The sequence below is a fragment of the Macaca fascicularis genome, chromosome 4 (genome assembly GCF_037993035.2).
Source record: "Macaca fascicularis isolate 582-1 chromosome 4, T2T-MFA8v1.1".
Taxonomy (NCBI): domain Eukaryota; kingdom Metazoa; phylum Chordata; class Mammalia; order Primates; family Cercopithecidae; genus Macaca; species Macaca fascicularis.
This window is the reverse complement of record NC_088378.1, coordinates 101817873-101841612: the sequence shown is the minus strand read 5'-3', so window position 1 is coordinate 101841612 and position 23740 is coordinate 101817873. Positions and strand designations below refer to the sequence as shown.

At 44.6% G+C, this 23740-nt stretch overlaps 2 protein-coding genes across 2 annotated transcripts; both read right to left on the bottom strand.

Annotated features, from left to right (window-relative positions):
- Positions 1-5003: 5003 nt before the first annotated feature.
- Positions 5004-13053, bottom strand: LOC102123923 (KH homology domain-containing protein 1-like). The gene is made up of 4 exons (XM_015448923.3): positions 12932-13053; positions 6097-6221; positions 5746-5928; positions 5004-5421 (listed from the first exon to the last, which is right to left on the bottom strand). The coding sequence occupies exons 2-4, from the start codon at positions 6200-6202 to the stop codon at positions 5222-5224; spliced, it is 489 nt and encodes a 162-aa protein (XP_015304409.3). The 5' UTR covers positions 6203-6221; positions 12932-13053; the 3' UTR covers positions 5004-5221.
- Positions 13054-21796: 8743 nt separating this feature from the next.
- On the bottom strand, positions 21797-23740 carry KHDC1L (KH domain containing 1 like). Its single transcript, XM_005552562.4, has 3 exons — positions 23540-23740; positions 22419-22601; positions 21797-22092 (listed from the first exon to the last, which is right to left on the bottom strand). Exons 1-3 carry the CDS (start codon positions 23649-23651, stop codon positions 22001-22003), a joined length of 387 nt encoding a protein of 128 aa, XP_005552619.1. The 5' UTR covers positions 23652-23740; the 3' UTR covers positions 21797-22000.

Here is a 23740-nt window from a genome sequence, read left to right as displayed (position 1 = left end):
AATTGAATGAATGTTACAGTGAGTCAAGCAGAGGAGGCTGGTTTTATAAACTGAAAAGAGCTGAGAAGAGCAGAAACAGTAAACAAAATGCAGATTAGTTTCAGTTAATTTCCTCCTAAAAGCAAAGGGAACTTCTTTAGCATGTTGGCTAAAACTGGCCTGTTTGGAAATTTAGTTATTGTCTCTATCTCTCTTGATTTCTCGAAAGGTCAAACAACTTAGTTTTGGCTTGGCGATGTCTAAGTTTAGCATGAGTGATTCCGTTGTGGTTTTGTCTGTTGGGCCTGGCAGTAGTAGTTCAATCCAAATCAATGGGCTCCTTTAAATTTCCTTTAACACCACCAACAGCCAATCAATCAGTTTTGCAGTGGACACAGCTGGGTGTCTTCTAATTAAATTCAATTCTGGGCTGGGCTTGGTGGCTAACACCTGTAATCCTATAATCCCAGCACTTTGGGAGGTGGACGTGGGCAGATCCCTTGAGCTCAGGCATTCGAAACCAGCCTGGACGACATGATGAAACCCCACCTCTACTAAAAATACAAAAATTAGCTGGGCGTGGTGGCAGGCGCCTGTAGTCCCAGCTTCTCGGGAGACTGAGGCAGGAGAATCACCTGAGCCCAGGAGGCAGAGGTTGCAGTGAGCTGAGATCATGCCACTGCACTCCAGCCTGGGCTACAGAGCTGGGCCCCATCTCAAAAAAAAAGAAAAAAGAAAAAAAAATTAATTTTGAATTATCTACCTGGAAGTACCATTAGATCCCACAGACTGATGGCTCAGTCCCACCAGACTGCCCTCCACTTCAGATGCCAATCACAAGCCCCAGGTTGTTTTACCTCGGCTTCTGGCCAACTAGGGATAAATCAGGATTCCTACTCCTGGGATTGGACTCATTTGCTAGAGCAGCTCACAGAACTTAGGGAAACACATTTACTGGTTTATTATAAAGAATGTTTCAAAGGATATGGATGAAGACATGCATAGGGCAAGGTTATGAGGGAAAGAGTGCAGAGCTTCTACCCCCTCCCCAGGCATGCCACCCTCCAGGAAGCTCCGAGTGTTAAAGTATCCAGGATCTCCACAAACCCAGTCCTTTTATGGTTTCATGGAGCTTCATTACATAGACAGGATGGATTAAATCACTGGCCATTGGTGATTAGCTCAACTTTCAGCCCCTCTCCCCTTCCCAGATTTAGAGGTGGGGCTGAAAAGTTCCAACCCTCTAATCACATCTTGACCTTCCCTGTGACCAGTCCCCATCCTGAAGCTACCCAAGGGTTCTCAGCCACCAGTCATCTCATTAGCATACTAAAGACACTCATCAATTTGCAGATTCCAAAGGTTTTAGGAGCTGTATGTCAGGAAACAGGACTAAGACCAAATACTGTACATATTTCACACTGCCACAGTCCTACCTCTCTGGCTTGGTCATCTTTATAGACTTCTCCAAGCTCCTATTGTTTCTCATTTATTTTTTTTTTAATTTGTTTTTTATTTTTGCCAGGCCCCTCCATCACACGGAAATATTTCATTTTTTTTTTTTTTTTTTTTTTTTTTTTTGAGACGGAGTCTCGCTGTGTCTCCCAGGCTGGAGTGCAGTGGCGTGATCTCGGCTCACTGCAAGCTCCGCCTCCCGGGTTCACGCCATTCTCCCGCCTCAGCCTCCCAAGTAGCTGAGACTACAGGCGCCCGCCACCACGCCCGGCTAGTTTTTTGTATTTTTAGTAGAGACGGGGTTTCACCATGTTAGCCAGGATAGTCTCTATCTCCTGACCTCGTGATCCACCCGCCTCGGCCTCCCAAAGTGCTGGGATTACAGGCTTGAGCCACCGCGCCCGGCCCAATATTTCATTTTTTAATCTTCTATTTGCTGAGTGAAGGAGAACAATCAATTCAGTGACTTGAGCTGATTTAACTTTTTTTTTTTTTTTTTTGAGACAGAGTCTCACTCTGTCACCCAGGCTGGAGTGCAGTGGCATGATCTCGGCTAACTGCAACCTCCGCCTCCCAGGTTCAAGCAATTCTTGCCTCAGCCTCCTGAGTAGCTAGGATTACAGGCATATGCCACCATGCCCAGGTAATTTTTGTATTTTTAGTAGAGACGGGGTTTCATCATGTTGGCCAGGCTGGTCTTAAACTCCTGACCTTATGATCTGTCAGCCTTGGCCTCCCAAAGTGCTAGGATTACGGGTGTGAGCCACCATGCCTGGACTGTTTCACATTTCTTAACTGTAGGTGTTCCCATGGATTCCATCAGCCTCTTCCCTTTTCTCCCTCGGACTCCATGCTCTCCCCAGGTGGTCTCGCTTATGATTTCAACTACTAATGCAGAATGATCCCGCCCAATCACCAGCCCAGATGTCCCTCCTGAACATCACCTCTAGATTCTTCCCTAGGGCCCAAAGTCACCACAAATGTCCCAGATTAAAACAACTTAAGGGCAGGGATATCTCACTCACATTATACCTCTAGCTTCTCACACAATACTATGTAGTAGAGACTCAATATGTTAATGAACAGGTGTTTTGTTCACCCCAGGACTTTTATTTGGCTTTCAACAACTTCCAACCCCTAATTTCAGAGGCTCTGCAGTCAAGAGGAAAGTGCAATCATTAAGCCTCATTCGCACTGTGTCACAAATTTAATCTGTTACTTTTCCCAAAGGTCTTTACTGTATAAAGTAATCTGTTACTTTTCCAAAGGGGCCTGGGAAGAAATTAATGCCACATAACCAGTAATCATGTTTCTACAAGACTAGGACCTAAAGAGCCCCACTCCCATCCCACTTAGACCTCACATTGTTGGTCTCTACTCCTCCCCATGCCCCAAAACAACTGACTCAGACCCCATAGATGACACCCATGCCTAGACTTTGACCACTCATCAGAAAGACTGCCTTCTGTCAAACTTCACTGTAGACCCCAAAGAAAAAAGGGGGACTATCTACTGTTCCCCATCCTTGTGCCCTGTAACACCATACTTCTGCTCCCCACTTCTCTTTACTTTTTCCTACCAATGTCACACCCAGAGCCCAGCCTACAGAGTCTTTGGATCCCAAGCCTTAGAATAACAACCCAGGCTTAGTGACTGCCCAAGATTGTGTCAAAAAATGCTTCCTAGTTACCATAAAATATAATCCTTACCACATTACCACAAGAAACAACCTTCAATAGAAGGACATTTTTATCTAACTGGAAGAACAGAGGTAGGACTAACTCCAGGCAGAACACAATTTGACATCATCAAAGTTCCAGTTTATTTCTGTCTCTGCTGCCCTCCTTTTCAGCTGTATATTATTGGTGCTCCTCTTATTGTCTGCAAGATAACAACAATGGCAACTAATGCCACACACCTCCTTAATCACATCTAAGGCCGGGCGCGGTGGCTCAAGCCTGTAATCCCAGCACTTTGGGAGGCCGAGACGGGCGGATCATGAGGTCAGGAGATCGAGACCATCCTGGCTAACACAGTGAAACCCCGTCTCTACTAAAAATACAAAAACTTAGCCGGGCGAGGTGGCAGGCGCCTGTAGTCCCAGCTACTCGGGAGGCTGAGGCAGGAGAATGGCGTGAACCCCGGAGGCGGAGCTTGCAGTGAGCTGAGATCCGGCCACTGCACTCCAGCCTGGGTGACAGAGCGAGACTCCGTCTCAAAAAAAAAAAAAAAAAAAAAAAAAAAATCACATCTAACCAGAGACAGGAGGAGGCAGGAAACCCTCCACCCAAGTGCAGAATATAAATCCTAACCTGGTTAGGTTAATACAGGTCACATGCTCATTCCTGGACCAGTGAATTACAATGTGTATGGCCTGATTGGCTTATGTCAATCACCATTCCCCTTTTGGAGCTAGGGAGGTAGCGTACGCCTTTACGAAACAATAGTTCTGTTAGAAGAAAAACGGTGAAAGAATCCAGGCAAAAGAAAGTTTCTCACCTGAGGTAGTCAGTATTATCTCAATTTTATATGGGAAAACCAGCGCACTAAGAAATCAGTGACTTGCTGAAGATCATAAAGCTATCTATTGGTAGAGCTACTATTTAAGTGCTCGTAATCTCACGCCAGTGTTTGAGATATTCACTCCTCCATTATGATACCTAGGCTGTACCCACATAGAAACCTCTGGTGACTGGGATTTAGAGATGAGAATTATGGCCTTAAAATACAAAATATTGATTTCATCATTTGTGGTATGAAACTTGAGAGAGAAAATACTCTTTTTGCACATGTCTTTTACAAAATAAGTTTTTCCTCTAGTTTATGAGCCATCACTTATTAAATTATAGATTTAAAAGTAAACATGATATTCTCCTTGAGAATAGTGTAGCTTAGTTATATTCTTCCTCAAGCAAATTCATAAGTGTTTTTATACTTTGAATATGATCTTTCTGACTTATTTGGTAACTGGCCATGTAAAAACCATGTAATTAACAAATCGTGTTGGCTTCAAAATAGATTGCAAATTCAACCATTTCCTAACACTTCTACCATTCTACTCTAGTCCAAGTCACCATCGTCGCTCTATGCTAGATGACTGCAATTGCCTCATTATGAGATATACAGACTGCTGGAGAAAGAAGAAATTTGAGTGGGAAGAGTTCAACTGAGGACAGGTTTAGCTTGCCGTAATCTTGGCTAGAGAGATCCAAATGTAGATTTGGCATTCGGAGAGTGTTCTGGAATGGATTAATTCACAGCTTGAGGGACTTCAGAATCTCCATCTGGACCCTTCCTCCCACCTTTCCATTCTCCCCATTTGTCTGCACTTCAAGGTCCCGGAAAACCCTGGGGATCCTAGGAGGGTCCCTTTTCAGAAGCCCCCGTTTTCACTCAACTCAGAGCAGCCTAACCAGGCTCCAGACCTGAAAAGAGCAGTTCCTGAAAGTGCCAACTTTCGTACCCGGCTCCTTCCCTGGGCTGGGCCTCCCCAGACCTCAGCACTTGTCCAGAGAATCCCCTTCAGGGCTGAATAAGTTCATCCTAAGGAAAGAGAACAGCACATCGAAGGCTTTGCATCATAGGTAGCTTATTATTGGATTGCTTTGCAATAACACTTTCTTACGTTCAGGAGACTTCCCTCAGACACATGTCTACAAGATCCGAGAGGGACAGGTCCCAGCCACAAATTCAAACTTTCTTCAGTGTCTTTCATGTCTTTCTCACCAAAAGCAAAGCCAAGACTTCTCCCTTCATCCCCACTTTTCCAGGGGAGATCAGTCCTTAATTACAAATAGAGTGAACTCAAATGGAATCCCGAACAACCAATCACTTGATAAGGGGAAGGCTGAGGAACGCTAAGACAGATGTTTCCACTTATCCTGGAGGCGAAAGACAGATCTCCAGTGTATGGTGGCACACTAATGGAGGCGACCAGGTCATGGTTGGTCAGGGGCTGGCTCCGGACACGCTCCAGCATCTCGAGGCCTGCAAAAGAAGTGCCCGGGGCTGGTGAAGCAGAGCCCATTACTGGGGCCCTTGGCAGGCCTGGACTCCACCAGGGACATTGCAGGGAGGATGTCACCCCATTCAGGCTTTCCAAGGTAACCCATTTATATCTCCCCACTACCCTCTACTCCCTGAGCATTTGGATGCCACAAGAGTGAGCCCTTCCCTTCCCAGTGAACTCTAGGAACCACCTGGATTCCCGGGCCACACAAGGGATCCTTCAATAATCCAAGGTGCCACACAACTCAGCCAGAACTCCACCATCAAGCCCTCCACTACCACAGTTCAGCCAAGGATACCTACCTTGATCATGACGACAGGAGTCCTGACTCCCCACGCAACAGAACATGTGCAGCAGCCACTGCCTTGCCCTATGTGGTCCGACTACAGTCACACGAGTCTGGCCTGTAGCTGTGAACCAACTCTCCAGCTGAATAAGGGTGTGGCTGTGCACCTCAATGCAGCGAAGGTATGTGTCACCGTGCCCTGTGAGCATAAGAGGTGAGAGGAGGGTCTGTCAAGCACAAGCCCTTGGGGAGTCGGGAGGTGGCCTTGGGGGAACGGACGTGTGACTGATGAAGGTGGAAAAGGAGTAAAAGATTGAAAACTGAGAAGACAAGGATGAAGGAGGGGACGTGGGCAAAGACCACTCACCAAAGATGAGCTCCTCCTGGTCCTCTTCCATGTGGAACACCATTGGAGCATGAAAGTTCTCAGGCAGGGTCCACCACGGCTTCTTGCTGAGAGCACTTGTTCCCATGCCTATGCTCTGCTTTGACCTGATTCAGAAGAGGGTCACGTCCAAGCAACTGGTTGGCAAAGGACTTAGAAAAAGTGAGGGAAGGGTCTAGGCTCTATCCTTATAGGTACACAAAACAACCCGCCCCTTGAACCACCTTAGGGTGGGTGTCCAATCCCCATAGCTCTTCCCAAGATAATTCATTCCAAGTAATTATCTGCTCTGAGGTAAATCCTTTCATGCCAAACTTAATCATCTGACTAGTGCTTGCTTTTCTGATGCCCCAGAATCAAAAATTTTCTTCACTCTAAATTCAAAGAATTTTGGAGTGAAGTCACTATTTTGCAATCAGCAGTGTAAGAACTGATTCACGCAGGGATCATCAAGGGATGCTGAGACAAATGAGAAGGAGGCAGGGCAAGGGTTGAGGGATGGAGGTGCAGGAAGGCTCCAAATGGGCTCCCTAGATTTGCACAGGTGCTGGCAGCCACCCAGTGACCACATAGTATATTCCAACAAGACTAGGTTTGTTTGGTGTGCTGCATCAAGGGAGAGTAGACAACACAGGAAAATAAGCATGTCATAGGGAGTCGATTATAGGAGTTGACTAGAGGAGAGTGCTTAGGGAGTAGGGACCAGTTTTTGAAAATGGGGCAATTGGGTGATTATCCTGGTAACTTTATCTGGGAGGTAGGGGGATTAATGTGGTCTTGATTGCAGAGTGTCGAATCTCTCTGGTTTCAAACACAGAGTGAACTCTCTACATCTTGTTGCATGACAATCACTGAGCAACCTTTACTGGTTAAAATATTTTACAAGAGATGTTTATGTTTGGTAGGGAAGACTTGAACTTGCCTGTCAGTTCCCAACTGCAAGTTCCTAGGTGCTTTTTCACTTATCATCCTCCCCTTTTGACCAAAGTCAAACTCAGCCATCAGGACTTTTAACTGTGGGGTTCAGATCTACACCACTGCCAGAATCCACTGATCACAAGTTTATCGGGACAACATTGTTTGCATCTGCGTACAGGTGGTCTCTCATGTACATTGTGTTGCAAAATATAATAGTGAAAATATAATGACCCGGCTGGTTAAACCTGGGAGGTGGAGGTTGCAGTGAGCCAGCTGGTTAATTTTGTTTTTTAAAATCAACACGTTAACAGTTATATGTTACTGTATAATAAACAAGAGGATATTTTAACTTTAGAAGTATATGTCATTTGCCAGGTGTGGTGTCTCATGCCTATAATCCCAACACTTTGAGAGACCAAGGTGGGTGGATCACTTGAGGTCAGGAGTTCAAGACCATCCTGGCCAACGTGGTGAAACCCCGTCTCCACTAAAAATACAAAAATACAAAAATTAGGCAGGCACGTGGCGCATGCCTGTAATCCCAGCCACTCCGGAGACTGAGGCAAGAGAATCACTTGAACTGAGGCAGGAGAATCGCTTGAACCCAGGAGGCAGAGGTTGCAGTGAGCAGGGATCGTGCCACTGTACTCCAGCCTGGGTGACAGAGTGAGACTTCATCGAAAAAAAAGTACACATTTTATTATAATTAACCTAGGAAAACCTAACTTTGATTTTGACTTATCAGTTTTTTTATGTTATTCTTAGTTTGGTAACCAAAAGAAAACTCGGCCGGGCGCGGTGGCTCACACCTGTAATCCCAGCACTTTGGGAGGCCGAGGCCGGCAGATCACAAGGTCAGGAGATGGAGACCACGGTGAAACCCCGTCTCTACTAAAAATACAAAAAATTAGCCTGGCGCGGTGGCAGGCACCTGTAGTCCCAGCTACTCAGGAGGCTGAGGCAGGAGAATGGCCTGAAGCCGGCAGGCGGAGCTTGCAGTGAGCCGAGATCACGCCACTACACTCCAGCCTAGGGGACAGAGCAAGACTCCATCTCAAAAAAAAAAAAAAAAAAAAAAAAAGAAACTCATAGTATATTTGAGTACTCAAAATTTAGAGAATGTCAAGCAAAATTGAATATTCCTTTAATTTTTCCTTTAGTAAAATTAAAAGTGCAAATATTTTTATTAACAGTGGTCATTGCAAGAAATTCAGTAAAAGACATCTTAATAGTTTGAACATTTTGGACTTTGGGCCTGAATTTCATTTAATTATTTACTTATTTTATTTATTTATTTTATTTATTTATTTATTTTTTTGGAGACAGAGTCATTCTGTTGCCCAAGCTGGAGTGCAAGATCTTGGCTCACAGTACCCTCAACTGCCTGGGCTCAAGCAGTTCTTGCACCTCAGCCTTCCAAGTAGCTGGAACTACAGGTGCATACACTTGGCTACTTTTTGTATTTTTTCTTTTTTCTTCTTTTTTTTTTTTTGAGATGGAGTTTCACTCCTGTCGCCCAGGCTGGTGTGCAATGTCGTGATCTCGGCTCACTGCAACCTCCACCTCCCAGGGTCAAGCGATTCTCCTGCCTCAGCCTCCAAGTAGCTGGCACAGGCCACCATGCCCAGCTAATTTTTGTATTTTCAGTAGAGACAGGGTCTCGCCATGTTGGTCAGGCTGGTCTTGAACTCCAGGTTATCCACCCACTTCGGCCTCCCAAAGTGCTGGGATTACAGGTATGAGCCACTGTGCCCGGCCAATTTTTGTATTTTTAGTAAAGATGGGGTTTTACCATGATGGCCAGGCTGGTCTCGAACTCCTGACATCACGTGGTACACCCACCTCGGACTCCCAAAGCATTGGGATTACATACACCAGCCAACACACCTAGACTGGGCCTGAATTTTTGAAAAAAGAATTAAGAAAATAGGTTTTAGACTAGAGTACTAGCAATTGAAATGTATGAATTTGGGATTTGTTTTGAAGACAGAGTCATCAGGATTTTTTATTTTAAGATTTTGGGCAAGTGGCTCCAAAAAAAAAAAGGTTTTTTTGGTGGGTTGTGGGGTTTTTTTTTGTTTGTTTTTTTGTTTTTTTTGAGATGGAGTTTTGCTCTTGTTACCCAGGCTGGAGTGCAATGGCACGATCTCGGCTCACCACAACTTCTGCCTCCCAGGTTCAAGCAATTCTGCCTCAGCCTCCCCAGCAGCTGAGATTACAGGTGTGTACCACCAAGCCCGGCTAATTTTCTATTTTTAGTAGAGACAGGGTTTCATCATGTTGGACCGGCTGGTCTCAAATTCCCGACCTCAGGTGATCCGCCCACCTCGGCCTCCCAAATTTCTGGGAATATAGGTGTGAGCCATGGTGCCCAGCCTCAAAAAAAAGTTTTTAAAAATCAAATTCTAACCAGGCAAGGTGGTTCACACCTGTAATCCCAGCACTTAGGAAGGCCATGGCAGCTGACCTCCTTGAGCTGAGGAGTTTGAGACCACCCTGGGCAGCATGACAAATCCTCATCTCTACCAAAACTACAAAAAGTAGCCCGGTGTGGTGGCCTGTCGTCCCACCTACTCTGGAGGCTGAGGTGAGAATCGCTTGAACCAAGGAAGCAGACGTTGCAGTGAGCTGAGATTGCACTACTGTGGGCCAGCCTGGGTAATGGAGTAAGACCCTGTCCAAAAAAACAAAAAGCAAAAAACAAACAAAAAAATCAGATTCCAGACTGAGTACGCCCCACAGCGTCTTTCCACCTTCTTCCTGCAGCTGCGGCAGCAGCAACAGCAGTTACCCACCCCCGAGCCTGCTCCCCGAGTAACACCCATAGGCCCCTCAACCGACAGAGGAGATCTGTGCCTCAAAGAAGTGTTTGTAGTCGGGGAGGGGGGTGCAGTCAGCCAGGACCAGCTGGTGACCCTGGAAAAACACTCACACCACACACTCCTTTCCTGTTGCAGGCTGTTCCCCCAAGAGTGGAGGGAAATGTGAATGCCTCAAATGAGTCTGTTCAGGGACAGCAGTGGAGTCCCAGACCTGGCACCAGGTCCTGGTCCTCCCTCCAGGTAAGGCAGCGAGACTGGCTATACTGGGTTTTGGTAGTGGGAGACAGACCTGAGGAGGGAACCCCAGGTAGACTATTGTGAGAAATACGAGACCACATGTGCATCTCCTGGAAAATCATTTTGCACAGTCCTGAAATTGAGAGCTTAGAGCATCCCCCTTCCTGCTCCCTCTTTCCTTCCCCTCTTTCCTGTCTTCTACTTTAATCTGATGTTCTACTTTTCTCTCTCTCGCTCTCTCTCTCTCTCTCTCTCATCATCCCTTATTCCCCCTCCTTCCTCTCTCCTTCTTCCTGGTTTTCTTTTTCCTCCTAGAGAGAACTGCCTTTTCTTAAAGAAGTGGGGTGAAATAAACAGATTTTCTTCTGTCCAGGGGTGAAAATAAGACAGAATATACACTCTGAGACCGAGCATGGTGGCTCACGCGTGTAATCCCAGCACTTTGAGAGGCCGAGCTGGGCGGATCACCTGAGGTCAGGAGTTCGAGACCAGCCTGGCCAACATGGTGAAACCCTGTCTCTACTAAAAATACAAAAAAGTGGCCAGGCGCGGTGGCTCAAGCCTGTAATCCCAGCACTTTGGGAGGCTGAGACGGGCGGATCACGAGGTCAGGAGATCGAGACCATGCTGGTTAACACGGTGAAACCCCGTCTCTACTAAAAAATACAAAAAATTAGCCGGGTGAGGTGGCGGGCGCCTGTAGTCCCAGCTACTCGGGAGGCTGAGGCAGGAGAATGGCGTGAACCCGGGAGGCGGAGCTTGCAGTGAGCTGAGATCCGGCCACTGCACTCCAGCCTGGGTGACAGCGCGAGACTCCGTCTCAAAAAAAAAAAAAAAAAAAAAAAAAATACGAAAAAGTAGCCAGGAGTGGTGGCACATGCCTATAATCTCAGCTACTCTGGAGGCTGAGGCAGGAGAATTGCTGGGACCCAGGAGGCGGAGGTTGCAGTGACCTAAGATCATGCCACTGCACTCCAGCCTGGGCAACAAAGTGAGACTTTGTCTCAAAACCAAAAAAAAAAAAAAAAATTATATATATATATATAATGTTTGTATATCTATATATGTATATATTATATATATGTGTGTGTGTGTTCACACTCTGAGAAAATTAGAGTACAGAATGCAATTAAACAGAAAAGAGAGTTAACAAGATAGCCCAGTCCGTTGGTCAGTGAGGGGAAACATCAAGTGTGACTTAATCTCCTTCTCGCAAGAAGTTACATCTCCAACTTGATTCTTTCAAATAGACAAATATTAACCAACAATCCAATCCTCTTTCAACTGCTTAATTGCTGTTGCTTTTGGGTGCCAATCATCTGACTTTTCCTGTTTCCATCTGTCCTGTAGAGCTATTTGATATTTCACATCAGTGTTAGTGTCTGAACTTTGAAAGGTTTTTTGAAGAAAAAAAATTATAAATAAATTATTAATTTCCTGAAGTTTCCTTGTATGGCTTTATGTTGGGAGGCCAAAAAAAAAAAAAAAAGCTAAGTTTCAAAACATTTATTCCTAAGTGACACCAGTATTATCAGGGTGCTTGGATTTCTACTGAGAAAGCTAATTATCTAGGTAGCTTTGTGTACATGTTGATAAAAATATTCTCAAATATTACCTTTTTGGTAAAATTAAGCAACCATTTAACTTCTGTGCTAAAACGTTAAGGAAAAATCAGATTCGTCGACTTGCACTAAGGAAAAATCATATTCACCAACTTGGTGGCTCTCACCTGTAATTCCAGCTACTCAGGAGCTAGGGCAGGAGGATTGCTTGAACCTAGAAGTTCAAGGTTACAGTAGGCTATAATCATGCCACTGCACTTCTGCCTGGGTGACAGAGGGAGACCCAGTTTCTTAAAGAGAAAAATCAGATTCAACATCAAAAATTACCTTTGGCTGGGCACGGTGGCTCACACCTGTAATCCCAGCACTTTGGGAGGCCAAGGCAGATGGATCACCTGAGGTTGGGAGTTGGAGACTAGCCTGACTAGCAAGGAGAAATTCCGTCCCTACTAAAAAAAATACAAAATTAGCCTGGCGTGATGGCACATGCCTATAATCCCAGCTACTTAGGAGGCTGAGATGGGAGAATTGCTTGAACCCAGGAGGCAGAGGTTTCGGTGAGCCAAGATCGTGCCATTGCACTCCAGCCTGGGCAACAAGGGCGAAACTCCATCTCAAAAAAGAAAGAAAAAAGAAAAAGAAAATTATCTTTGATGGGTCAAAGACTTAAACATAAAACTCAAAACTATATAAACCCTGGAAGACAACCTAAGCAATACCATCCTGGACATAGGAAAGAGCAAAGAATTCTTGACCAAGACACCAAAGTAATGGCAACAAAAGCAAAAATTAACAAGTGGGATCTAATTAAACTTAAGAGCTTCTGCACAGCAAAAGAAACTGTCAACAGAGGATGGGTACGGTGGCTCACACCTGTAATCCCAGCACTTTGGGAGGTCAAGGCGGGTGGATCACAAGGTCAGGAGATGGAGACCATCCTGGCTAACACGGTGAAACCGCGTCTCTACTGAAAATACAAAATATTAGTCGGGTGTGGTGGCGCCTGTAGTCCCAGCTACTCGGGAGACTGAGGCAGGAGAGTGGCATGAACCTGGGAGGCGGAGCTTGCAGTGAGCCAAGATAGTGCCACTGCACTCCAGCCTGGGCGACTGAGCGAGACTCCGTCTCAAAAAAAAACAAAAAAAGAAAAGAAACTGTCAAGACAACCTACAGAAAATATTTGCAAACTATGCATCCATATTCATCAGGGTTCTCTGGAGGGACAGAACTATAGGATAGATGAATATATAAAGAGTTTATTAAGGAGTAGTGACTCACACGATCACAAAGTGAGGTCCCACAATAGGCTGTCTGCAAACTGAGGAGCAAGGAAGCCAGTCCGAGTCCCTAAGCTGAAGAACTTGGAGTCTGATGTTCGCGGGCAGGAAGCATCCAGCACGGGAGAAAATTGTAGGCCAGAAGACTAATCTACTCTTTCGACATTCTCCTGCCTGCTTTTATTCTGGCCGCACTGGCAGCTGATTAGATGGTGTCCACCCAGATTGAGGGTGGGTCTGCCTTTCCCAGTACACTGACTCAAATGTTATCTCCTTCGGCAACACCCTCACAAACACACCTAGAAACAATACTTTGCGTCCTTAAATCCAATCAAGTTGACACTTAATATTAACTATCACAGTACCTGACAAAGGTCTAATATTCAGCACGGATAAGGAACTTAAACGAATTTACAAGAGAAAAACAACTCCATTAAAACGTGAACAAAGGACGTAAGTAGACACTTTTCAAAAGACATACATGTGGCCTGGCATGGTAGTTCACACCTATAATGGCAACACTTAGGGAGGCCAAGGCGGGCAGATCACCTGAGGTCAGGAGTTTGAGACAGGGCCGGCCAACATGGTGAAAGTCTGTCTCTAACAAAAATGCAAAAATAAACTGGGCATAGTGGCGGGCACCTATAATCCCAGCTACTTGGTAGGCTGAGGCAGAGAATTGCTTGAACCCAGGAGGCAGAGGTAGCGGGGAGCTGAGTTCGCACCTTTGTACTCCAGTCTGGGCAACAGAGCGAGACTCCATCTCAAAAAAAAAAAAAAACTCAAAAAAAAAAAAAAAAAAAACAATGCCAGCGAGATTGCAGAAAAAAAGGGAACACTTATACACTGTTGGTGGGAGTGTAAATTAGTTCAACCATTGGGAAAGCAGTATGGTGATTCCTCAAACCGCTAAAAGCAGAAGTACCATTTGACCCAGCAATCCCATTAATGGGTATATATCCAGAAGAATATAAATCATTCTACCATAAAAATATATGCACATGAATGTTCATTACAGCTCTATTCATGATAGCAAAGACATAGAATCAACCTAAATGCCCATCAGTGACAGACTGGATAAAGAAAATTTGGTACATATACACCATGGAATACTATGCAGCCATAAGAAAGAACAGGATAATATATTTTGCAGGAACATGGATGGGGCTGAAGGCCATTATCCTTAGCAAACTAACACAGGAAGAGAAAACCAAATATTGTGTGTTCTCACAAGTGGGAGCCAAATGATGAGAACTCATAAATGCAAAGAAGTAAACAACAGACACTGAGTTCTACTTGAGGGTGAAGGGTAAGAAAAGGGAAAGAAGCAGAAAAGATAAATAGTGGGTAATGGGCTTAATACCTGGGTGATGAAATAATCTGTACAACAAACTCCGTGATACAAGCTTAGCTATGTAGCAAACCTTCACATGTGCCCCAAAATCTAAAATACAAGTTTTACAAAACTTATCTTTGAAAAATAACAAACCACTTATGTAGGCAGCAGGGGTGGAGGAGAAGGCAGCCAGCTAGGACCAGCTGGTGGCCCTAGAAAAATTATTCATGCATAATTATGAAAATAATATTATCCTAAGTACCACATAGGACAACACAGAGTCAGAGATAGTGTGCAGCGAGTTGTCTAATACTACTTATGTACAATCTTGGTTACCTCATATTGTAGAGCAATAAAAAAGGCAAGATTTGCAAGTGTAACACATAGAGTAAGTAATCATCTTTATTTCGTGTATTCATGGGAAGGTGCATACACACAGGAAGGAGAGGAGCCCTGGTTCTCTTAGCTTTACCTGTCCCTGCTGGATGTGGACTCACAGCAAGACACGCACATCTGAAACCAAAAGTGTCAATAATTTTCTGATGGTAGAGAGGTTTTTGGTTTTGTTTTTCTTGTTTTGTTCTGAGGTTAGAGACAGGGTCTTGTCCTATTGCCCAGGCCAGAGAGTAGTGGCGCAATCATAGCTCACTGACGTCTCAAACTCCTGTACTCAAGTGACCCTCCTGCCTCAGCCTCCCAAATCACCAGGATTACAGCATGAGGCACTGCACCCAGCCTCATTGTACAGTATTTATTTATTTATTTATTTATTTGAAACAGGGTCTTACTCTGTCGCCCAGGTTGGAGTGCAGTGGCGCGATCTCAGCTCACTGCATTCTGCACCTCCCAGGTTCAAGTGATTCTCCTGCCTCAGCCTCCCGAGTAGCTGGGACTACAGGCACGCACCATCATGCCCAACTAACTCTTGCATTTTTAGTAGATACTAGATCCACCATGTTGTCTACTCTGGGGTCTCGAACTCTTGGCCTCAAGTGATCCACAGCCTCTCAAAGTGCTGAGATTACAGGCGTGAGACACCATGCCTGGCAATAGAGCATTTAAAAAACAGGACTACGCTAACAAATATGCACTCAAATGAAATATAGTTTCTATTGCATCCTACATGAGTTTCTCAGGATTCCTTATACTTCAACTTCAAATTGATATCTATGAGAATTTGGCAGTTTTGATTTCATGGGTTTCATTTAGCATGGCTGCCCATGTTCCCAGGTCATAAATCCATTTCTTATTCAGTAGCTCTATCACTCTGTCAATCTCTGGCTGACAGTTGCAGTTTTTCAACTGCCAGATGATGTCAAAACATAGAAAAATAGAATCCTGTTTAGTGCTGAGGGACACTAACTCCTAACATCAGTTTAACTCCAGGTGATTAGACTAATCATGATAATCCCATTCCCCTTGCCAGTGATTGCTTTAGGAAATGGCACATGTCTCAGTTTTGAAATGGAGTGAAACCTAAAGGAGGCTTCCAGCAGAAGGGTTGTCTTATTTCTGAAAAGAGACACAAAAAATGACTCATATCTTCTTTCCTTCTCCTGGTGTTTATGACGGGATATGATTTTGGAAATGGCTACAAGTATTTTGCTACCAACCTGAAGAGGAAGCCAACACAAGGTGGAAAGGGAGCCCTTGGCTTAATATGCCTGGAATGCCTGCTATTGGCAATAATACAGTGCTTTCCTAACATCCAACTGGACCAGTGTTTCCTGTTATTTGCTGTTCAAAGCATGCTACATGATTCTGGTCCCTTTTACATACTTCTCTCATTTTGATTGAGATCAGCAATGTTCCACTTTCCAAGGAGGGAGAATGAACTGTAGGTAACCAATGTTTTATCACATAAAACTTCAAGTGTGAAAAGTGCAAAGTATGTCTTCATTATTTTCATTAATAAGCACTTCCCAAGTCATATAATATTAAGCATCAAATAATTTATAATCAAAATGTATATGCAGTAATTCTGGCCCTATTGAGTACCAAAAAACTAATACTATAGAAAAATCCTTACCACTTCATCTTGTAGCCAAAAATATATAAATAAATAGATAAAAAAGAAAAATCCTATTTGTACATTAAATGTCAAAGCCTGTCATTTGGAATTCTCTTACTGTGTATCTTGCTGGAGGGAAATCCCATTGATACAACTAGTATGAGAAAGTCTGCGGTGATATTTCTATCAAACCTGAAGAAATACACTGGGACAAGTCCAATAAATGTAAAAGTCAAAAGTTATTCTCAAAGATACCAGACTTAATGTTGAATCAGAGAACCTTTAGGTGGAGAAAAATATTATCGATAATATAGAAAGCCAATCATTGGCCTGCTAACCTAAACATGTACCAGAAAAAAATTTACATCTAACCCATAGAAAGTTTCAGTCCCATCTTAATTTTTAAGTATCACTGAATGTACACTGGAAAATAACATAATCAATGAGAAATGTTTCAATGTCTTTTCATCTTATTTTGGACATAGGAAAACTCACATTTTAATGAATTGTAACTATACTAATGCCATAGATTCAGCTATTTTGCCCTCAAGGAAGTACACAATTCAATAACAAAAATAATGTAAAGTAAGTCATATCCTTTTTTTTTTTTTTTTTTTTTTTAGACAGAGTCTCCTTCACTCATCCAGGCTGGAGGGCAGTGGTACCAACACAGCTTACCGTACCCTTAACCTCTCAGGCTCATTCGATCCTTCCATCTCAGCCTCCTGAGTAGCTGGGACTACTACAGGCATGCTCCACCAGGCTCAGCTAGCTTTTTTGTAGTTTTTGCAGAGATGGAGTTTCTTCATGTAGTCCTGGCTGGTGTTGATCTCCTGAGGTCAAGCAATCATCCCAACTGAGCCTCCCAAAGTTCTGGGCTTACATGCATGAGCCACCCAGCCCCACCTAAATCATATCCCTAAGTAATGATTTTGTTGGAAAGTTTTTTACAAGTAGTACAATGTATTCAAAGTAAATTAGCTCTTCCTAGTGATTTAGAGCAATTGTCAGGCAAACTTTTTCTATAAAGGGCCGGAGAGTAAATATTTTGTGTTTTGTGTCATGCAGTCTCTGTCAAAACTAGTCACTCAGCAATTGCAGTGCAAAAGTGGTCAGAAGCAATACATAAATAAATGATAGGTACCAATCTATCTCAAAAAACTCTAAAAGCACACATTGAATTTTATGTAATTTTATGCACAATCAAATATTAACCTTCTTTTAATTTTTTAAATCATGTAAGTCATGTGAACCATGATTCCTAAACCACAAGCTATACAAAAAGCAGACACAAAAATGGATTAGTTCTACCAGGTACTAAATAGTATAAAACTTCAGTAAATACAAGGCTGTGTTTTACTGATGCATGAACAGAAAGGCGAATTAATGAAATAGAATAGAAAACGAAAAAACACCCACATACATGCATAGAAATTTAATATTTGATAAAGGAGACAATTCAGATTAGTGTGGAAAAGGTGGATTACTCATTCAATGATTGAGTAATCATTGGGATAAACAGGTTCACCTATTAAAAATGCATTTGAGACCAGGCTCAGTGGTTCACACATGTAATCCCAACACTTTGGGAGGCTGAGGAACAAGGATCACTTGAGCCTAGGAGATTGAGATCAGTCTGGGAAAGATGGTGAGATCTTTTCTCTACAAAAATGAAATAAATTAAAAAACTAGACAGGAGAAGTTACGTGCACCTGTAGTCCCAGCTACTTGGGAGGCTGAGGTGGGAAAATAACTTGAGCCCAGAAGTTTGAGGCTGCTGTGAGCTATGATCACACCACTGCACTCCAACCTGGGTGACAGAGTGAGACCCTGTCTCCAAAAAATAAAACAGTAAGAATAGATGTAAAAATATATATGTATAAAATATTAAAAATCCATGTGAACCAGACCTAACAACCAAAATCAAAAGACATCTCAAGAATATCAAATATTTAAATGTTAAAAAACAAGCCCAAACCATACCAGAGGAAACCATTACCAAATACTTTATAGTCATAGAATGAGGAGGGCATTTCTAAGAATGAAACAAAATCCAGAAACAATAAATATAAAAAGATTCATGAATTCATCTCATAGATATTAAAAACTCTACATGGCAAATTCCACCAAAACAATGTAAAAAACAAAGGACACACTGGAAAGAAGTATTTGTGGCTCATTTGACAAACAAAGCACTAATTTTCATAATATATCAAGAGGTGCTACAAATCAATAACAACCTAATGGACAACAGCCTAAATAGACAGGTCACGGAAAGTACAATATCAATTGTCTTTATACATATGAATGAAAAGGCATTGGGAAAGACATATGAGAATCCAACAAGGAAATATTCAGTACCACTTGGAATAAGATAAATGCAATTTTAAACATCACTAAGAAACATTTTTCATCTATCAGACTGACAAAAATTTAAAATATCTGGATTTTGTTCTTGTTTTGAGACAGATTTGCTCTTGTCAGTCAGGCTGGAGTGCAGCCTGATTGTAATTCCAGCACTTTGGGAGGCCAAGGGGGGCTCAGGAGTTTAAAACCAGCACGGACAACTTGGCGAAACCCCGTTTCTCCCAAAAATACAAAAAAATCAGTCAGGTTTCGTGGCGGGCAACTGTCATCGCAGGTGCTGGGAGACGGGGTTGGGGTGGGAGGATCGCTTGAGCAGGGGAGGCGCAGGTTGCAGTGAGTGGAGCTCGCACCGCTGCACTCCAGCCTAGGTGACAGAGGGAGACCCTGTCTCAAAAAACAAAATAAAACAAACAAAAACCTATAGAGGAGTGAAGCAAATTCTACAATACTAGGCATAAGAATGGCTGGGCGCGGCCAGGCGCGGTAGCTCAGGCCTGTAATCCCAGCACTTTGGGAGGCCGAGGCGGGTGGATCACGAGGTCAGGAGATCGAGACCATCCTGGCTGCAATCTCAGCTTACTGCAACCTCTGTCTCCCGGGTTCAAGCGATTCTCTTGCTTCAGCCTCCCAAGTAATTGGGATTACAGGTGCCCACCACCATGCCCATTTAATTTTTTTATTTTTAGTAGAGAAGGGGTTTCACTATGTTGGCCAGGCTGATTTCAAACCCCTGACCTCAAGTGATCCACCCTCCTCGGGCTCCCAAAGTGCTGGGATCACACCACTGCCCCAAACCAAGATATATTATTAAGTTAAAAAAAACTCAAGGTGCTAAGAGTATATTGTATGATGCCATCTTTATAGAAAAAAAGAAAATAAATTGTGTATATTTATTTATCTGAGAATTAAGGGTACAGAAGAAATTAGAAACAGATTTCCTACAAGAAATGATACTGTATAGCTGAAGGACAGGATTTGGAGGGTATCTTTCTCACTAAAAGCACTTTTTGAATTTTGAACCCAATAAAAATATTATATACTCAAAAAACACAATTTTAAATTCAAATGAAAATGACCTAGCTGATTTTCAATTATTGGTTTACTAAAAAAAAAAAAAAAGCTTTTTTGTTTGTTTGTTTTTGCTTGTTTGTTTTGTTTTTGAGACAGAGTCTCGCTCTGTCCCCAGGCTGGAGTGCAGTGGCACGATCTCGGCTCACTACAAGCTCCGCCTCCCAGGTTCACGCCATTCTCCTGCCTCAGCCTCCCAAGTAGCTGGGACTATAGGCACCCGCCACCACGTCCGGCTAATTTTTTGTATTTTTAGTAGAGACAGGGTTTCACTGTGTTAGCCAGGATGGTCTTGATCTCCTGACCTCGTGATCCGCCCGCCTTGGCCTCCCAAAGTGCTGTGATTGCAGGCGTGAGCCACCGCGCCCAGCCTTTTGTGTGTTTTTTTTTTAACAGTTTGCTCAAGAAAATGCTTCAGGCCCACATCCTTCATTAAGATCATTCACTGCTTTCAGTCATTAGAAAGCGACAGCTCAGATTCCTTAAATTAAACTGAAGTATATACAGATCTTTATGAGAAAAAATATTTTCTAGAAATTTGTGTAATAAAAACAACTAGCACAGAGCCGTGATTGTCAAGCCTGAAGTTTAAATGGAGTTAGAAATACTGTGGTACTTTTAACAATCATGAGATTCTTCCCTAGGAATGTTTTGGTAAAATTGATGTTGATTATTGTTCAAAGGTCAGGCACATATGTTTATCGTCTTTTTTTTCTTTTTGAGATGGAGTCTCACTCTGTCACCCAGCCTGGAGTGCGCTATGGGAACTCAGCTCACTGCAATCTCCGCCTCCCGGGTTCCAACCATTCTACTGCCTCAGCCTCCCGAGTAGCTGGGATTACAGTCATGTGCCACCACACCTGCCTAATTTTTGTATTTTTAGTAGAGACGGGGTTTGACTATGTTGGCCAGGTTGGTGTCAAACACTTAACCTAGGTAATCCACCCACCTTGGCCTCCCAAAGTGCCAGAATTACTGGCATGAGCCACAGCGCCCAGCCATTCTATTTTTTTTTTTGAGACGGAGTCTGGCTCTGTTGCCCAGGCTGGAGTGCAGTGGCACATCTTGGCTCACTGCAAGCTCTGCCTCCAGGGTTCATGCCATTCTCCTGCCTCAGCCTCCCAAGTAGCTGGGACTACGGGCACCCGCCACCAGGCCTGGCTAATTTTTTGAATTTTTACTAGAGACGGGGTTTCACCGTGTCAGCCAGGATGGTCTCGATCTCCTGACCTCGTGATCCACCCGCCTCGGCCTCCCAAAGTGCTGGGATTACAGGCCTGAGCCACCCCGCCCGGCCAACCTTTCTAACTTGTATTTGGTAACTGGCCTTCTAAAAACCATGTAATTAGCAAATCTTGTGGGCTTCAAAATAGATTCCAAATTCAACCATTTCCTAACTCTACCACTCCACTCTGGGGTCCAAGTCACCATCGTCACTCTCCTAGAGTACTGCAATTGCCTCATTATAAGATACAGACTGCTGGAGAAACGGCAAATTTGAAGAGGAAGAGTTCTACTGAGGACAGTTTTAGCATGCCATAATTCTGGCTACAGAAAGATGTAGATTCCGCAATCGGATAAAGTTCTTCAATGGAAATTCAGGAAGCCTTCCTAGTCAATTTAATTCATGGCTTGAGGGACTTCGGAATCCTTAGCTCCCTGAAAATCACCCCGTCCACTCTCACCCCACCCACAAACTTGGGCAATCAGGGACAATGCTGGCTACCTCATATTCACCAGCTTCCCTGGTTGTCTACTTCACCAGGTAGTTGGGGTGGGAACACTTTCCATCTCTATCTGGACCCTTCCTCCCACCTTTCCGTTCTCCCCATTTGTCTGCACTTCAAGGTCCAGGAAAACCCTGGGGATCCTAGGAGGGTCCCTTTTCAGCAGCCTCCGTTTTCACTCAACTCAGAGAAGCCTAACCAGGCTCCAGGCCTGAGAGGAGCAGTTCCTGAAAGCCCTGACTTTCGTACCCGGCTCCTTCCCTGGGCTGGGCCTGCCCAGACCTCAGCACTTGTCCAGAGAATCCCCTTCAGGACTGAATAGTTCATCCTAAGGAAAGAGGACAGCACATAGAAGGCTTTGCATCATAGGTAGCTTATTTTATTGGATTGCTTTACCAATAACACTTCTTGCATTCAGGAGATTTGCCTCAGACACATGCCTAGAAGGCCTGAGAGGGGCAGGTCTGGCCACAGATTCAAACTTTCTTCATTGTTTTTCATGTCTTTCTCAGCAAAAGTGAAGCCAAGACTTCTCCTCTCATCCCCGCTTCCCAGGGGAGATCAGTCTCCGGTGTAGGGTGGCAGGCTAATGGAGGCGACCAGGTCGTCGTTGGTCAGGGGCTGGCTTCGGACACGCTCGAGCATCTTCAGACCTGCAAAAGAATTGCCTGGGGCTGATGAACCACAGTCCATTACTGGGGCTCTTGGTAGGCCCGGACTCCACCAGGAAGGTTCCAGGGAGGATGTCACCCCAGCCCAGGTCTTCCAAGGTAATCCATTTACTATTTCCTGCTACCCTTTCCTCTCTGAGCAATCGCATGCCACAAAAATGAGCCCTTCCCTTCCCAATGGATTCTGGGAAGAGCACCTGGATTCCCCGGCCACACAAGGGATTCTTCACGAATCCAAGATGCCACACAACACAGCCAGAACTCCACCATCAAGCCCTCCCCTCCACAGTTCAGCCAAGGATACCTACCTTGAGCGTGACACTTGGAGTAGTGGCTCCCCACGGAACGGAACATGAGCAGCAGCCACTGCTTTGCCATTGGTGGTCCGACTACGGTCACACGAGTCTGGCCTGTAGCTGTAAAACAACTCTCCAGCTGAATAAGGGTGTGGCTGTGCAGCTCAATGCAGCGAAGGTATGTGTCATCAAGTCCTGGAAGCACAAGAGGTGAGAAGAGGAACTGTCAGCCACCAGTCCTTGGGGAATGGGGAAGTGGCCTTGAGGGTAGGGATGTGTGACTCATGAAGGTGGGAGGAGAGGGGAAGATAGAAAACCGAGAAGGGGATGAAGGAGGCCGGCCTGGCGCAGTGACTCATGCCTGTAATCCCAGCACTTTGGGAGGTGGAGGCAGGTAGATCACTTGAGGTCAGGAGTTCCACACACGCCTGGCTGACACGGCGAAACCCGTCTCTACTAAAAATACAAAAAATTAGCCAGGCGTGCTGTCGGGCGCCTGTAGTCCCAGCTACTCGGGAGGCTGAGGCAGGAGAATGGCGTGAACCCGGGAGGCGGAGCTTGCAGTGAGCCGAGAGGGCGCCATTGCATTCCAGCCTGGGCGACAGAGCGAGACTCCATCTCATCTCAAAAAAAAAAAAAAAAAAAAAAAAATACTAGGCCGGGAGCCGTGGCTCACGCTTGTAATCCCAGCACTTTGGGAGGCCAAGGCGGGCAGATCACGAGGTCAGGAGACCGAGACCATCCTGGCTAACATGGTGAAACCCCATCTCTACTAAAAATACAAAAAATTAGCCAGGTGAGGTGGTGGCGCCTGTAGTCCCAACTACTCGGAAGGCTGAGGCGGGAGAATGGCGAGAACCCGGGAGGCGGAGCTTGCAGTGAGCCGTCATGGCGCCACTGCACTACAGCCTGGGCGACAGAGCGAGACTGTCTCAAAACAAACAAAAAATACAAAAACTAGTTAGGCATGGTGGCAGGAGCCTGTAGTCCCAGGTACTCTGCAGGCTGAAGCATGAGAATCACTTCAACCCAAAAGGCAGACGTTGCAGTGAGCCAAGATCACGAGCGAGAATCTGTCTCAAAAAAATAAAAACAAACAGATGAAGGAGGGGACGTCGGCAAAGGCCACTCACCGAAGATGAGCTCCTCCTGGTCCTCTTCCATGTGGAACACAATTGGAGCATGAAAGTTTTCGGGTAGGGTCCACCACGGCTCCTTGCTGAGAGCACCTGTTCCCATGTCCATGCTCTGCTCCCACCTGATTCAGAATAGGAGAAAGTCTAAGAAACTGGTTGGCAAAAGACTTGGAAAAGCGAGGAAGGGCCTAGGCTCTA

Bases quoted from the DNA above. Each gene is read 5' to 3' on its own strand.
- LOC102123923 (XM_015448923.3), bottom strand. From the start codon at position 6,202: ATGGGAACAAGTGCTCTCAGCAAGAAGCCGTGGTGGACCCTGCCTGAG. The intron at 5,929-6,096 runs GTGAGTGGTCTT...TTATGCTCACAG, and splicing joins CCAGGAGGAGCTCATCTTTG to GGCACGGTGACACATACCTT. The intron at 5,422-5,745 runs GTAGGTATCCTT...CTTCTTTTGCAG, and splicing joins CTCCTGTCGTCATGATCAAG to GCCTCGAGATGCTGGAGCGT.
- KHDC1L (XM_005552562.4), bottom strand. From the start codon at position 23,651: ATGGACATGGGAACAGGTGCTCTCAGCAAGGAGCCGTGGTGGACCCTA. The intron at 22,602-23,539 runs GTGAGTGGCCTT...TTGTGCTTCCAG, and splicing joins CCAGGAGGAGCTCATCTTCG to GACTTGATGACACATACCTT. The intron at 22,093-22,418 runs GTAGGTATCCTT...ATTCTTTTGCAG, and splicing joins CTCCAAGTGTCACGCTCAAG to GTCTGAAGATGCTCGAGCGT.